Below are 12,460 nucleotides of genomic sequence, written 5' to 3'. Positions count from 1 at the left end.
GTCGCGTTCAGATGGCCGTGTCGGTGCGGCTGCACTACGTTCATTTGGGATTTGGTGCGGCGCACGACACCGGCGCGTTGCTGCACCAGCTGCACCGTCGAAAGGAGACCGTGCAGCTTCGCGCACTGCGGGCCGGTGCGGCCTTGAGCTACCGCTCTCCGCCTCCTTCGGCCCCTTCTTTCCCTCGCTTCGTCTTCCTCGTCTAGGTAAACATGGCGGCTCGGGAGACTCTCGATAGGTGGCGCGCGCCGCCGCCCCACTCGTGGCGGATTTTGTTCAATGGTCCACCCGTTTATGTTGTGCCCTTGAAGTGACCGCGCCAAGCGCGTTGCACGGCGGAATGCTTCGTGTTCACTTGGTAGTGCATCATACGCTGCACCCGCGCGGTGGCGCGGCCTTGGGGGCAGCATTTTCTCGGTGCTGCGTGCGCCCCATTTGAATGTGACATAAATGTCCCAAGTACCATTGTAGGGCATGTCCTTGAACGTTGGAGGAGTGGCACTACGCTCTCCGGGATGAAAACTTGCAAATGTAAGTTGAATTACGTGTTCTGCATTAGGAGGCAGCGCTCGACTGTTTGTGTAAAGAGTACATGAGCGTACGTTTACAGTTCTTTTTAGTATGTCTGAACTATGCATATACCTTCTTGTCCTTGCAAAAGGATTTGATGTCTTCTGAGGTTAAGGTTCTATCTGGCTTTGCTTTGATCCAAACACATATCTTTTCAACCACCTCTTCGTCCGGTACTCCAAACACCTGCCGAAAGGTTAAAAAAAATTAGAAATAATTTTATTTCCCTTATGTAAACGCCAAACTAGCACAAACTGTAATTTAAGTCAAAGATTGAGTCTCGAAACACTCTAAAACGAGCTGCTCTTGGAGCTATAAAGTTTTGAATTTTAATCTCACGGTAAAAACGCACTTAAAGAAGATCACAAAATACACCAAGACAGCTCATCACAACGGCGATTTGCTTTCACAGTTGCAGATCGTTCAAATAATTCTTGTGTGACCCTTTGTTGAGACGTAGGGTGTACAACTCTTTAAAAATCTTTGCTTTCAATAGATACGTTCCACATTTGATCAATATGTTAGAGGCTTGTTCACCTATTGTTTGAAAATGCAGTGTTATATTGTGGCTTACGTAGCTAGTGGTTCATGGTGTGACAAAATATGGTGCCAATAAAAAACTATCTGAATCAAGAAATATCACTTGCACGAATATGTTATTCACTGTAGATATATTTCAAAATTATATCCAGTTTAGATGGTAAGGAAGAAAGAACTCTGTTAAACAATTACTTAGGCAAAGCCTCTTCATAAAACTAACTGTTTCATGGTACGGACTTTTTTTTTAGAATACCTAGAGGATTGGGAACGAACGGCCAACTACTTAAGCTCATGTAAGGAGAGAGATCTTGAATGGCAAGTTATGCGAAAAAAAAAGATCACATAAGAGGAAAAAAGATTGTGAAAATATAGCGTTCTGTAAACAACACTTCAACTTGACTCATTTTGAAGCATCCACTGCGAAAAAGACAAGGTAAGACAAGTCTTTAATGCACGGGTGTACATAATATTTAAAAACAAATTCAACTTATGTACCGAAGGTACTTGATAAAAATAGCTAATATCTGAACTATCGCTGACAACCTTTTCAAGATTCTGAACATCATTGCCATAAAGTCCAGTATGTAAGCGCGGCTCTTGCACGAACTTAGTACAGCCTATTGTGTATGCATTTAATGCGTTACTTCGAGATGGAAAAAGCGGCGAAGCATGGTTTCTTGTCACTGGTTGAATGAAACCTCCTGTAACCTGACGCTAATTTTCCCTATAAATTTAGCGAGAAAACGGATGTTAATGAAACCCGTAACCACGATTTGCTGACTTTGAATTCAAGAAAATGCGCCTAGGCGGCACAGTCGATACAAAGTACACTACAAGTAATGGGTCTGCTCTTGGACGTCTTGCACCACGTACCCTACTTTTGGAAACATACCTGCGCCTCTTCCACGGCGGGGTGCGAGTTCAGGATGTTCTCGATCTCCAGTGGCGGCACTTTTAGACCCATGAAGTTGATCATCTCTTTGATGCGGCCCACAAATGTAAGCCTACCATCCTCGTCCATTGTTCCCTCGTCCCTGCGAACGGGTGTTCAATAGGGAAAACGAAATATCTGAACGCAGCAATTTTACTCATTTCCTTTGTAACTTTCCTCGAGTCTCGAAGGCGTGGCAGATAACGCTTCGTTTATTCAACCAACTTCACCAGTATAACATACTTAAATAAAAACGCGATTTTGAAACAAACAGTGAGATCCTAACATTCACTTTTAAGGAAAGGGTTGAGCCACTTAGGTTACTAAACTATATCTCGTAAAAGCAATATTTTACAGCAATTTTTACACCTCCCAACACATTTTGAGTTACGAGCGTTTTCGAACGCACTTCTATTTCTAGACGTCGGCTTCGGTGCAGAAACTCTTAAACACACTCGGAAATGAGGCAAATACGTTTCGCGGTGTAAATCTTGCTCCGAAACAGTCTCTTTTAGAACGCAGCTTTTAGGCGCCCGTTTACGGCTTGAGCGTCGCCGCCGTCGCCGTCGCCGTCGGTGTAACCGCGCGCGTTGCATTATGGGACGTTTCCCCGCTAAAGTTAGCGAGAAATTTTCCGATAAATTTAGCGGGGAAAGTTTTCTTCTAAATTTAGCGGGTTAAGTTTGTTCGCTAAATTTAGCGTGGAAATTGACGTCACGTGACCTCAAAACCAATTCAGTTTCCCCGCTAAACTTTGCGGGGAAAATAACGTCACGACTTCGTGTCACGTCACCTATGAACAAATTTAGCGGCAAGAGGAGAGGGGGGTGGGAGGAGGAGGAGGAGGAGGCGAGACGGAGGAGGGAAGAGGGGGAGGAGAGAAAAGGGGAACAGAAGGGGAGGAGGAGAGGGACACACTCCCCTCTTTTCTGCATCTTTCTGCTTTCCGCCTTTGGTTAAGAAATGAGTGAATCAAGTTGCCTAAATCGTCATGTAAATGATAAAATACGTGCGGAAGGGCAATTCCAATCATGGCACTCTGGGTAAAAAAAAAAAACGCATAAAAATAGAGGCGCTACGATGTGGGCTTCCCATTTTCAGCTGCCTCAGCGAATGTTTTACCGCAAGCATATCGTTAACCCTTTAACATTGATGTAACTCTATCTCAGAAAATATTACCAAAAGAAACAATCCAAGGTAACGAAGAGTGGTGTGCATGCACAGTTGACACTAGACTGTAGAACATAGGATTATCCAGTAATTGGAATGCAACGAACCTTCTGAGCGCGCGTTTCTAGAGTAACTAATGAACCGATAATTCAAGATAGAAAAGAATATTAACGAGAAAGGGATTATCAATGCCAAGTAATGGACGACAACATATTTTACGAAGAGGTCAAGAGCGGAGCCAGCCGAATTCGGGGAGATGGCGACAGGAGCAGCGGCAGCGACCACATCTCTCCGATAGTGGCAAAAAAGAGATACTACCACGTCACACTCATTCTGATATAACAACCAATTAGTATTCAGAAAGTGAGAAAAAAAGCGAGGATAAGCTGTTTCAGCAGTAGTACGAGTCAAAGGCGAAAAACGCTCCCCGAAGAGCAACCGGAAGGAGAAGAAATGCTGCCTGTTAAGAAATAAAAAAAAAAAATGTAGTTAATCCGGATATAAACCTAACGTCCAGTATCATGAATCTGGTACTCCATCTCACCTCTTTAACTGCTTTTTTCCTGATGAGGTTTTCGCAACGATGTGTGAGGAGACCATAATCTACCGGACACAATACCGTCCTGAAAGACCTCTCTCAACGACGGTAGATGAATTAGATAGGTTCGTCGGCATGGTGCTTTATCTGTCGATTATTCTGCTCCCAAGCAACCACCGCTACTGGTTCTCCAGGACTGGTCACGAAAAGGTTTAAATGTGATGAGCCTGAACCGCTCGGAGGAACTGAAGCGGTTTTTCTATTTGCACATTAACGACAAGTTTTTACCTCCAGGTGAAGCTGACGTGACAAATTACACAAAGTATGACCACTGCTTCACATTTTACGTCAGCACTTAAGCCGAGTGCCACGAAAAAAAAGCTTTGCGCTGATGAACAGGCCATGCCCTTCAAGGAACGTAGCTCGTTGGAGCTCAGCAACCCAAAGACGCCACACCGCTGGGGCTACAAGATGTTCGTGCTGAGTGGAGTATCCACCAGCGGAATAACTTTGAAGTGTTCAGCGGTGTTCTGAACAATAAGCAGCTCCCAGGTGAACCTGACTTGGGTGCAAGCAGCAACGTGGTCATGAGGGTAGCCCACAACATCCAGAGGAAGATTTACCGCTCGCTGTACTTTAAAAACTGGTTTACGCATGTTTCTCTCCAAGTAGTTTTTCAGAAAGAGGTAGTCGATTGTGTCGGAACTTTGCGGGAAAATCGATTGTCTGGCTGCTCACTCCCGAAAGGAAGTGAAATGAAAGCGGGAGGAGCTTATGAAGAAAGAGGGTGCGAGGTGGCTGGAACGAAACTTTTGTCAGTGGCATGGCATGACAACTAAACCGTCACTTTGCTGTCCACTTTTGCCGTCCATAAACCAGCTGGAGAAGTCAAGCGTTACTTCGCGATAGAGAAGACGCACAAGATCGTGACCTTTTCAAGCCTTGTTCTCGTTTATAACATGCACATGGGCGGAGTAGACCTTTTGAACTCGATGCTGGGATACTATCCAATCAGAATTCAATAAAAATAGTGGTATCTCCGTTCTTTGTTTTGCATATGACAGACCCGACAGTGGTGAATGCCTGGCTTCTCTGGCGGAGACAGAGAAACAGAAAGACATCACTGCTTGAATTCAAGTCGTGTGTTGAAGAAGCATTGTGCAAAGCAGGAAAGCCGCATCAAAGTAAGCGCACTGAGTGACCCAGCTGTGAGCAAAACGCGCTCATTTAGACATCCAAGAGGAGGTCCCCGATGGCACCACTGCTGACAATTGATATCCGCCAATGCAAGGTGTACCACATAAAACGACAGCGCTGCAAGCTGCCCTCCATCGCTCGCCTCGCGAATATGTCGTGCCGCAAAGGCCACATTGTGCAGTGTTTCAACAGAAAGCGCCACTGCTTCAAGTATTTTCATTAGAAGCGCAGCATTGAGAATCTCAACACTACAGAGACACACCGATGAGTGATATTCATAATGTTTCAGTGCAATACTAATCCATGTTGTCACAAAGAAAATGTCTTTTTTAAAGGAAAGTTTGCATGTCCTCACATTTTGACTCCTAGTTTTGTTAAGCCCAATTTTAAAAAATAACAAAAAACTTTTTCTTCATGCTCGTAAGATATACCCCAAACTGCATGGTGTACCAGATGTGATACGTGACAATATTGCGGTAACAAACTCAGGACCTTCGGGTTTTGTTAAAAACTAAAGTTTATTTTGGTCTTCTAGTTCTTAATAGATCTCGTTGTAAAATTTGAAGCGAAAGTAGAAATTGATGCCGAAAGAGGTTCATTAGTTATTGCTAGCCTTCTGTGTCTGACCAACGAGCAGAGTACATGTTCGTACTCTTACGAGTGAATATTTGAAGCTAAGTATAAAAGTATTACTTGCAGCTTAACTTGTCATGTAATACCAGTTTGTTTGCAAGAAGGTTTTTACGACGCATTGATTTTATTTCTTTTTTTTAATTCAAGGACTTATCAATGGAGACGAATATGTTGATGAACTACAACATTGCTCAATTTCATACAGTCTTCAGCGTATCGGTAAATCTCTTTCGGGAATGAATACACGTTTTCCGTTCAGTTGAGTTGCCTGCCTTTGTCGTTTCGCACCCTCTTCTTTAGCAGGCAGTTTCTGGGAGCCGTGCCGTGGGAACTATCTGTATTTTCTCTTTAGTGTTGTGGAAGTTTTTCTCATAGCTGTCGCAGATTCGACTGATGCTGCTGCCCTTCTTACCCCGTGTGGTACCAGTTGTCTCGGATGGCTTCATTTGTCTTGTCCTCATCGTTGAGATAGCCCTTGAAGACATGGGGACCTCGGGTGCACAGCTCTCCCCTCGTGTTCAAGGGGACAATCCTGCCTTCGGCATCCACAACCTTCACCTGCAGCGATGGAAGGCGTCATCTATTTTATGACTTCTTTGAAGGCCTTAATGCGCCGGAGATGTGCGTACATCAACAACTCGACTGAAATGACTGCAGTTCCCAATATTATAGCTAATTTCAATTACACTTCTATTTTTGTAAGCAGTAGCTTAAACGCTTCTTCCCAGTAACTACTATAGAAACTACAACAATATTTTCTTAGAGGTATGTTCGCTCATGAAAAAAATTGCAGTGGCTTAGCTCGGATATGCCAGGATAAACGTAGCGTGAGCTTATGCGCAGAAAATGAGAGGCGCTATCGAGCGGCTCCGGTGCAGCGTCAGACTTGGCTACTGCGCAACGGAAAGGCACAGCTGAGCACCCGGCGGCAACAGTGCGTCTGCCGCGGCAATGACGTCACTCCTCTGGAATGCGCAGACCGGCGAGGCGGGCGCGGCGGCGGCGGAGCGCGCGGCCGCGGAGGCTCCGGCCCGCCAGCTTTGCGCCGTGTGACGTCACTGCTCCTCACGCATGTGCAGCACGGAGCATGGCTCATTATGCGATCCACGCGAAACTGCTCAACCTTGGCCAGTGTATCTCACGCTACAAAAACATTTATGGACTAAATAAGTTTTAGATCAATTCGCTTGATTTTCGCAAAAAAAAAACACAAAAACCTGAGAACACTATATATATATATATATATATATATATATATATATATATATAGGTGAGGCAGAGTAGCTTGACAACAATAGACCGGGAAAGTGTAATAAATCAGAGGTCCGTACTTGCGGCGTTGCTATGCTAGGAGTTTATTGCATGTATTACGACAGTTTCGCCGAGACGCTCGACTTCGACGGGAGATGACGAAGCCGAGCCTCTCGGCGAAACTGTCGTAATACATGCAATAAACTCCTAGCATAGCAACTCCGCAAGTACGGACCTCTGACTTAAATATATATATATATATGGTATTTCAGAAAACGCGGGACAAATCGCTCCTGCTAAAACTAAGAATCGCGCAGAGAAAAGGTTGATGTCGTGCTGGTGTCTAGATATTTAGCGCTTCTTTGTCTGAGCCTTGTTGCAACCGGGCGCAGTTGCCCTCAACTTCAGTTAAACCCCGACACGAACGTGAAAGTTTGTTCAGAGGTATTCAAATTGTGCTGACTATTCACAGAAAGAACCTTGTCGGCGCAACACTTTTTTTTTTCGGAAATCCAGGAAACCAGCAGAAAGGGAAAAACACAAAAGTACCACCTACACCACTTTAAAAAAAAAAACGCTCCTAGGACGCCACCATATTGCTGACGATGATGCAGCTGCTGAGACTCTCGCTCCCCCTATCAGCTAGAAAGTTTTGCATTCCAAGTTTTCCAAACTCTCTTGAAAGTGTAAACTTTGTTTTCCTTGTGTACGCTGCATGTCATTGTTATCTTATCTTACACTGTGAGGAATAAGGCTGGTAAGGGCATGCCCTCAAGCTTCTCTACTCGACATTCAAAAGAATCAAAGGGAAGAAGGTCCAACGGCCCTCGGCGCGATTTTCTCTACAATAAAAACCGTCTCTACATTCCAAGATGTAATCCCCGCAGGTACATTTTCATTCATCGCCAAAAATAGCTGTTCGGGTTGGCGTCGGAAACGAACAAGTTCAGTTCGTTCATTTAGCTTCGTGTTTGTGTTGTGATAAAAGGAAGCTCTCCTCAAAACATATCACAAAAACAGTTCATTTTGAGTTTCGTCCCATTTTTTAAATGTGAGTGTGGTCGACGCTGTTGTGCTGGTGTTATTTAATACTTTTCCTAAATAAATGTGTTGTTTTTTTCGCATGACGCTGTATAGTGTGGTACGTTCAATATATTCTTCGAATGTTGACTTTTGCTAAGTTTAATGTTCAAGTTCTGTAGTGTAGCGTGGTAATCACATTATTTTTGCGCGTTAGATATGCATGTCTTTCGGCTATACTTTGTTCTAAATTATTTAAGAGGCCTAAGCGCCTTGTCAATGAACACGGCTAAGCTGGCGATGGAGTTTTTTTTTTTATCAATACTATTATTCTAATACATTGAATATAATAGGAGTGGCACAACAATGAAGCACTATGTATAAAATATCCTTGCAATGTAAGTGTAGGCCCCCGCCACCAGAATGCCACGAAAGAAACTCTGAGCTTCAATTGAGAGCAGTGTGTCGGCAAGTGTACACATAGCAGTACATGAACAATTACATAACGACTATCTTGCAGACAGTGGCAAATATGACACAAGAGTTGTAACAGTGGAGCGCCTTTGACAGTGAGGCGCCAATTGCAAAAATATCATATTTATTCAGTTGATAACAGTTGCTGAAGAAACGAAGAAACACAGTCACAGTTGACTATATCTCGAGGTAGTTTGTTCCAATCGGACACAGTGCGCGGAAAAAAGGAGTACTTAAACGCATCTACCCGAGAGCGACTTTAAAAAATTGTTTTCGGGTGTGGGAATCGAGTGTTTGTCCCTTGGGAAAAAGCGAAATATTTATCTTGAGGTATTCGTATGGTTCCATTCACGATTAGAGAAAGCATTTTTAGCCGGGCTATCTTTCTTCTGGATGACAGCAGTGTTAAATCTTTTTGAAGCATTAATTTTGATGGTGATCTCTTTCTTCAGAATTTCTTGAAGATAAACCTAACAGCTTTTCTCTGAATCCTCATAAAACTCACCGAGAAATAAAACAATCCAGTCGCATTGGCGCTCCCTCTCATGTACCCCCAAATTAGATTACAGTTTGTTTCTGTTTGAAAAGTGTTGCAATACATTCTCAATGTCGTCCGGAAAATACATACATCATGGAACGCCAAAACAGCGGGAACAGGCGATAATTTTAGCTGCCATCAGTGTCTGAAATTGCGCTTACGCAAGCTGCGCCTATCTAAATTAGCAGTCCCCTTGGTTAGGGAAAGCGGGGACGTCCGGAGCGGCAAGGAGTAAATCCACTGAGTGGACTCGAAGAAGGTTCCCTTGTCTATGGAGACAAGTGTTTCTAGGGGAGATGTGACAGACGGTGACAGGTCAAGGGTTCAGAGGAAGCTCCCCTCACCGCTTTCCACTTGAGTGAAGCGAAAGCTGGAGAGGAGGCTACCTTCTCTCTGGCGCTCGTTCTGCTAGACTGGAAAGAGGTGGGAGGAGCTTCCACTGAACTCTTAAACCGTCACCGACACTAGCGTTCGTGAGCTGGGGTGTTTGCGCCGGAGTAGGCGATTTATTGTCGCTCAGATTTCACAGACAAAAACTTCGGCTATTTGAAGAAACACTGTCCCCCTGCCATTGTAGAAACTCTGGCTCATTACGCACGCACATTCTCACTCAAAGAAGGCAACAAAATGAAGGTTCCGCGGTGAGGCTGGTCATTATTACAGCCGAGCTGTAAAGGGCTATTTTCCCCAGGATCGTGCCCGCCGGATTAAAAATTATGACACCGAACTCTGGGCAGCTACCGCCATATATGAGCGACGGCGGCCACCAAACAACTGGTTGCCGCCGTCGCTCATAGATGACGGCAACCTTTCTTCGGAGGAAGAAGGACGGTAGCTGAACAAGCGGCGATGTGCGCAGCAGCGCGTATGGTTCTGCAACCGCCGCGAAGCCGCTATCGACCAAAGTTCCACTGCGTCGAGCGCTTCAGATTACCTTGCGAAAGAAGAGCAGATCGCTCGCCTGGAAAGCCACCGCCGAAAACAGAAGCTACAGCTCCGATGCTCTTCCTTCTTCACGAGAGTTTAAAAAATAGTAGTTTTTCCAAAATATGTTAGTGTTAACACTCAAAATAGTGTTAGAATTTACATGTTAACAGAGAAACATATATTGGCCTGTCGATTGCACATTACTTTTTGCTTCCGCCTTTGTATATTGGCAAACTTATCGAGACTTTCAATGCGCTTCGGATTTTATTCGATGTAAAAGACACAGTGGATAACTAAAATAATAAATATTTAAGCGTATCGATGTTATATCGTGTGTCTCGCACGGGCATTCTTTCTGTTCATGGAGAGTTTGTTATAGGCACTAAACTTAAGGTACTCGTTAAATCATCCTCCCGTCATGTCGGGCATATATGCCGAAACTTTCCAGTTAGACCATTTGCATGACTCATGTGCTTGTACTGGATTGATGCTGTGTCTTAATTCGCTTGCAGCCTTAACAAAACTATTGCTAAGTGAATTGGATAACCTCCGGTAATCATCATTGTCCAGAAAATGGTTCCTGATTCTAGTATCAATGTTAGTTTTTGCATTTTTGTCAATTAATATATTGATGACTTTTCTGGTCCACCTTGATCTTAGTGCAATAATAATCATTTTTATTAGCCTTATTATGGCTGGTCACTTCTATTGTATCTCTCTAAATTAATTTTAATGGATCACTTTCGGTTTTGGCTACATCGTTTCAATAACTAGTCTTTAATGCGGCACCGATTCATTTTTTTTTAATTGTCACTGAAAGACAAAAAGGTTGTGGACGAAACGTCGCTGAACTAAATGATATGGGATTTCCTTGTTGACACGTGCGAACTCAATGTAATCGCTTTTCACAAAATGCAAGGAGCATATAAATCGGGCAGCGTCCACTTTCCGAAGGCGGAAATGTTCTACAGGAATTGCAGCCAGCCATTGGTCCCGATTCCGTTCATCTTTCGGAAACTTGTGGACGCTTCTGCCGCACAAAGCCACTTTTTTCGGACGCAGGACATGTGAGGCAGCACTTCACGCAACATCTTGGGGGTATTCTTCTCGGAGCCGATCACGGAAATTCACCACAGGTACTTACTACTCATCTCCAACTTCTCTATCTATAAAACAGCTCATCTTGAAGTACAGAGCAGCGAGCGGAACAGATATAACGGCAAAGGAATAGCAGGGCAAACAGTTACCGCCACGCATGTCGTCTGCTGCGAAAAAACTAATTGAAGGAAAAAAAAAAGCGCGTGGTTGGGTGTAGCCACATGACTTCCGCCACTCACTCTCTCATCTCTACCCCTCCGACCTCCATGCGCGGGTTTCAGTTTCGGTTTCGAGCAGTTGCGTTTTCTTGGCTTTAATAAAAATATACGTGACTCTGTTGCAAAATATGAATTGGGTAGTTTTCCAATACCATAATAAATCGCCTGGCAAAAATGAAAAAAAAGAAAAAAGATTAGGGGTGTCAGGTTTCCTTTAAGATCTAAGTGCCACAAAATGTGCAAAAAAAAAAAAGCTCTTTGCTAGGTTGAAACACACTTACTAGACTGATGTGTAGTGAGAACTAAATGTGTAAAGATAAAAAGTTTACAAAACGGTGAATAAGGTAACACAAAGTCAATCTCGGCCCGATTAGGCTTAGCGTATTGCACGCTCTCGCACAACGCCGTGATGCCCACCATGGACGATGAAGAAAGATTTTAGACTGCCACTCAAGAGACAACGATAAATTTACAAGTTGTAGAGCCTCGAACATCCGGAGTGGAGTAAGTACGTTTCCTCTTCCGTCTTGTTTTACGAAATAATAAATGAACGAACACTATTTTCTGAATAGGAGTATTGACATATCATTATTGAAATACAAACTCTACTTTCAGGTTCATATGACGATTTCTAAAGGTATCCTAAAGCCTGGACTGAAGAAAAAATAAACATGTAAAACGAAGACGATACAACCACCTCTTTCGTCATGTGTAATATGATGTAACGAAGTACAGATGTAACATGTCTCTTTGGTCTGACTTGTTTATTCTTTCTTCAATCATGGCCCCCACCAACACGGTCTTCATTCATAATTGTCCTAAACCTTCTTGTTTTTTCTAAATAATGATGGTTACGAAATGAAGTCCAGAACTGCCTGTTAGGCAATCTCTGTCTTCTCCCTTTATATTCCATATAGGTGGTTAGAAATCTACACCGACCATTAGACCCACAGGCAACCAAACCATTAGGCCGTCAGATGTAACAAAATACAATCAACCATCAGACCAACAGCCTGATGGACCATCCTACATCTTCTTATGGTCCTTTTTTATTTTTATTTTTTATTTTTTTTTTTGGGGGGGGGGATTTTTATGGACGGAACGTAACAAAAAAGAGTTCGGAAATTGGGCTTAACGCTAATAGCTGATATTCCAGAACAACTAGTGTTTTCATCAATTTTACACCTCAACCAACCTTGCCAAAACCTTACAGTCAGGGGCTGTCCTGCGTGACAAACCCTGATTGTTGTGTCCAGCGCGTGCATGTAATTTTGGTCCCTTAATTTACGCATAGCTACATCACTCATGTGTCAGGATGTTTCTGTCGTGACCTTGACAGTACCTCGACAGCGAAG

General features: G+C 43.6%; 1 protein-coding gene across 1 annotated transcript in view; it reads right to left on the bottom strand.

Moving 5' to 3' along the window:
* The window catches only part of LOC8041234 (medium-chain acyl-CoA ligase ACSF2, mitochondrial-like), a 79,092-nt gene that overhangs the window by 918 nt on the left and 65,714 nt on the right, over nucleotides 1–12,460 (bottom strand). The window contains exons 13-15 of the mRNA XM_040220245.3: nucleotides 5,992–6,137; nucleotides 2,003–2,144; nucleotides 643–756 (exon numbers count right to left, since the gene is read on the bottom strand). Of these exons, the coding sequence (XP_040076179.2) occupies nucleotides 643–756; nucleotides 2,003–2,144; nucleotides 5,992–6,137 (402 nt within the window). The remainder of the gene's footprint in view (nucleotides 1–642; nucleotides 757–2,002; nucleotides 2,145–5,991; nucleotides 6,138–12,460) is intronic.

This window comes from Ixodes scapularis, unplaced genomic scaffold (genome assembly GCF_016920785.2).
Source record: "Ixodes scapularis isolate PalLabHiFi unplaced genomic scaffold, ASM1692078v2 ptg001212l_1___fragment_1__unscaffolded, whole genome shotgun sequence".
NCBI classification, from domain to species: Eukaryota; Metazoa; Arthropoda; class Arachnida; order Ixodida; family Ixodidae; genus Ixodes; species Ixodes scapularis.
The sequence above is the reverse complement of the archived record's forward strand: the minus strand, read 5'-3'. Positions and strand labels throughout refer to the sequence as shown.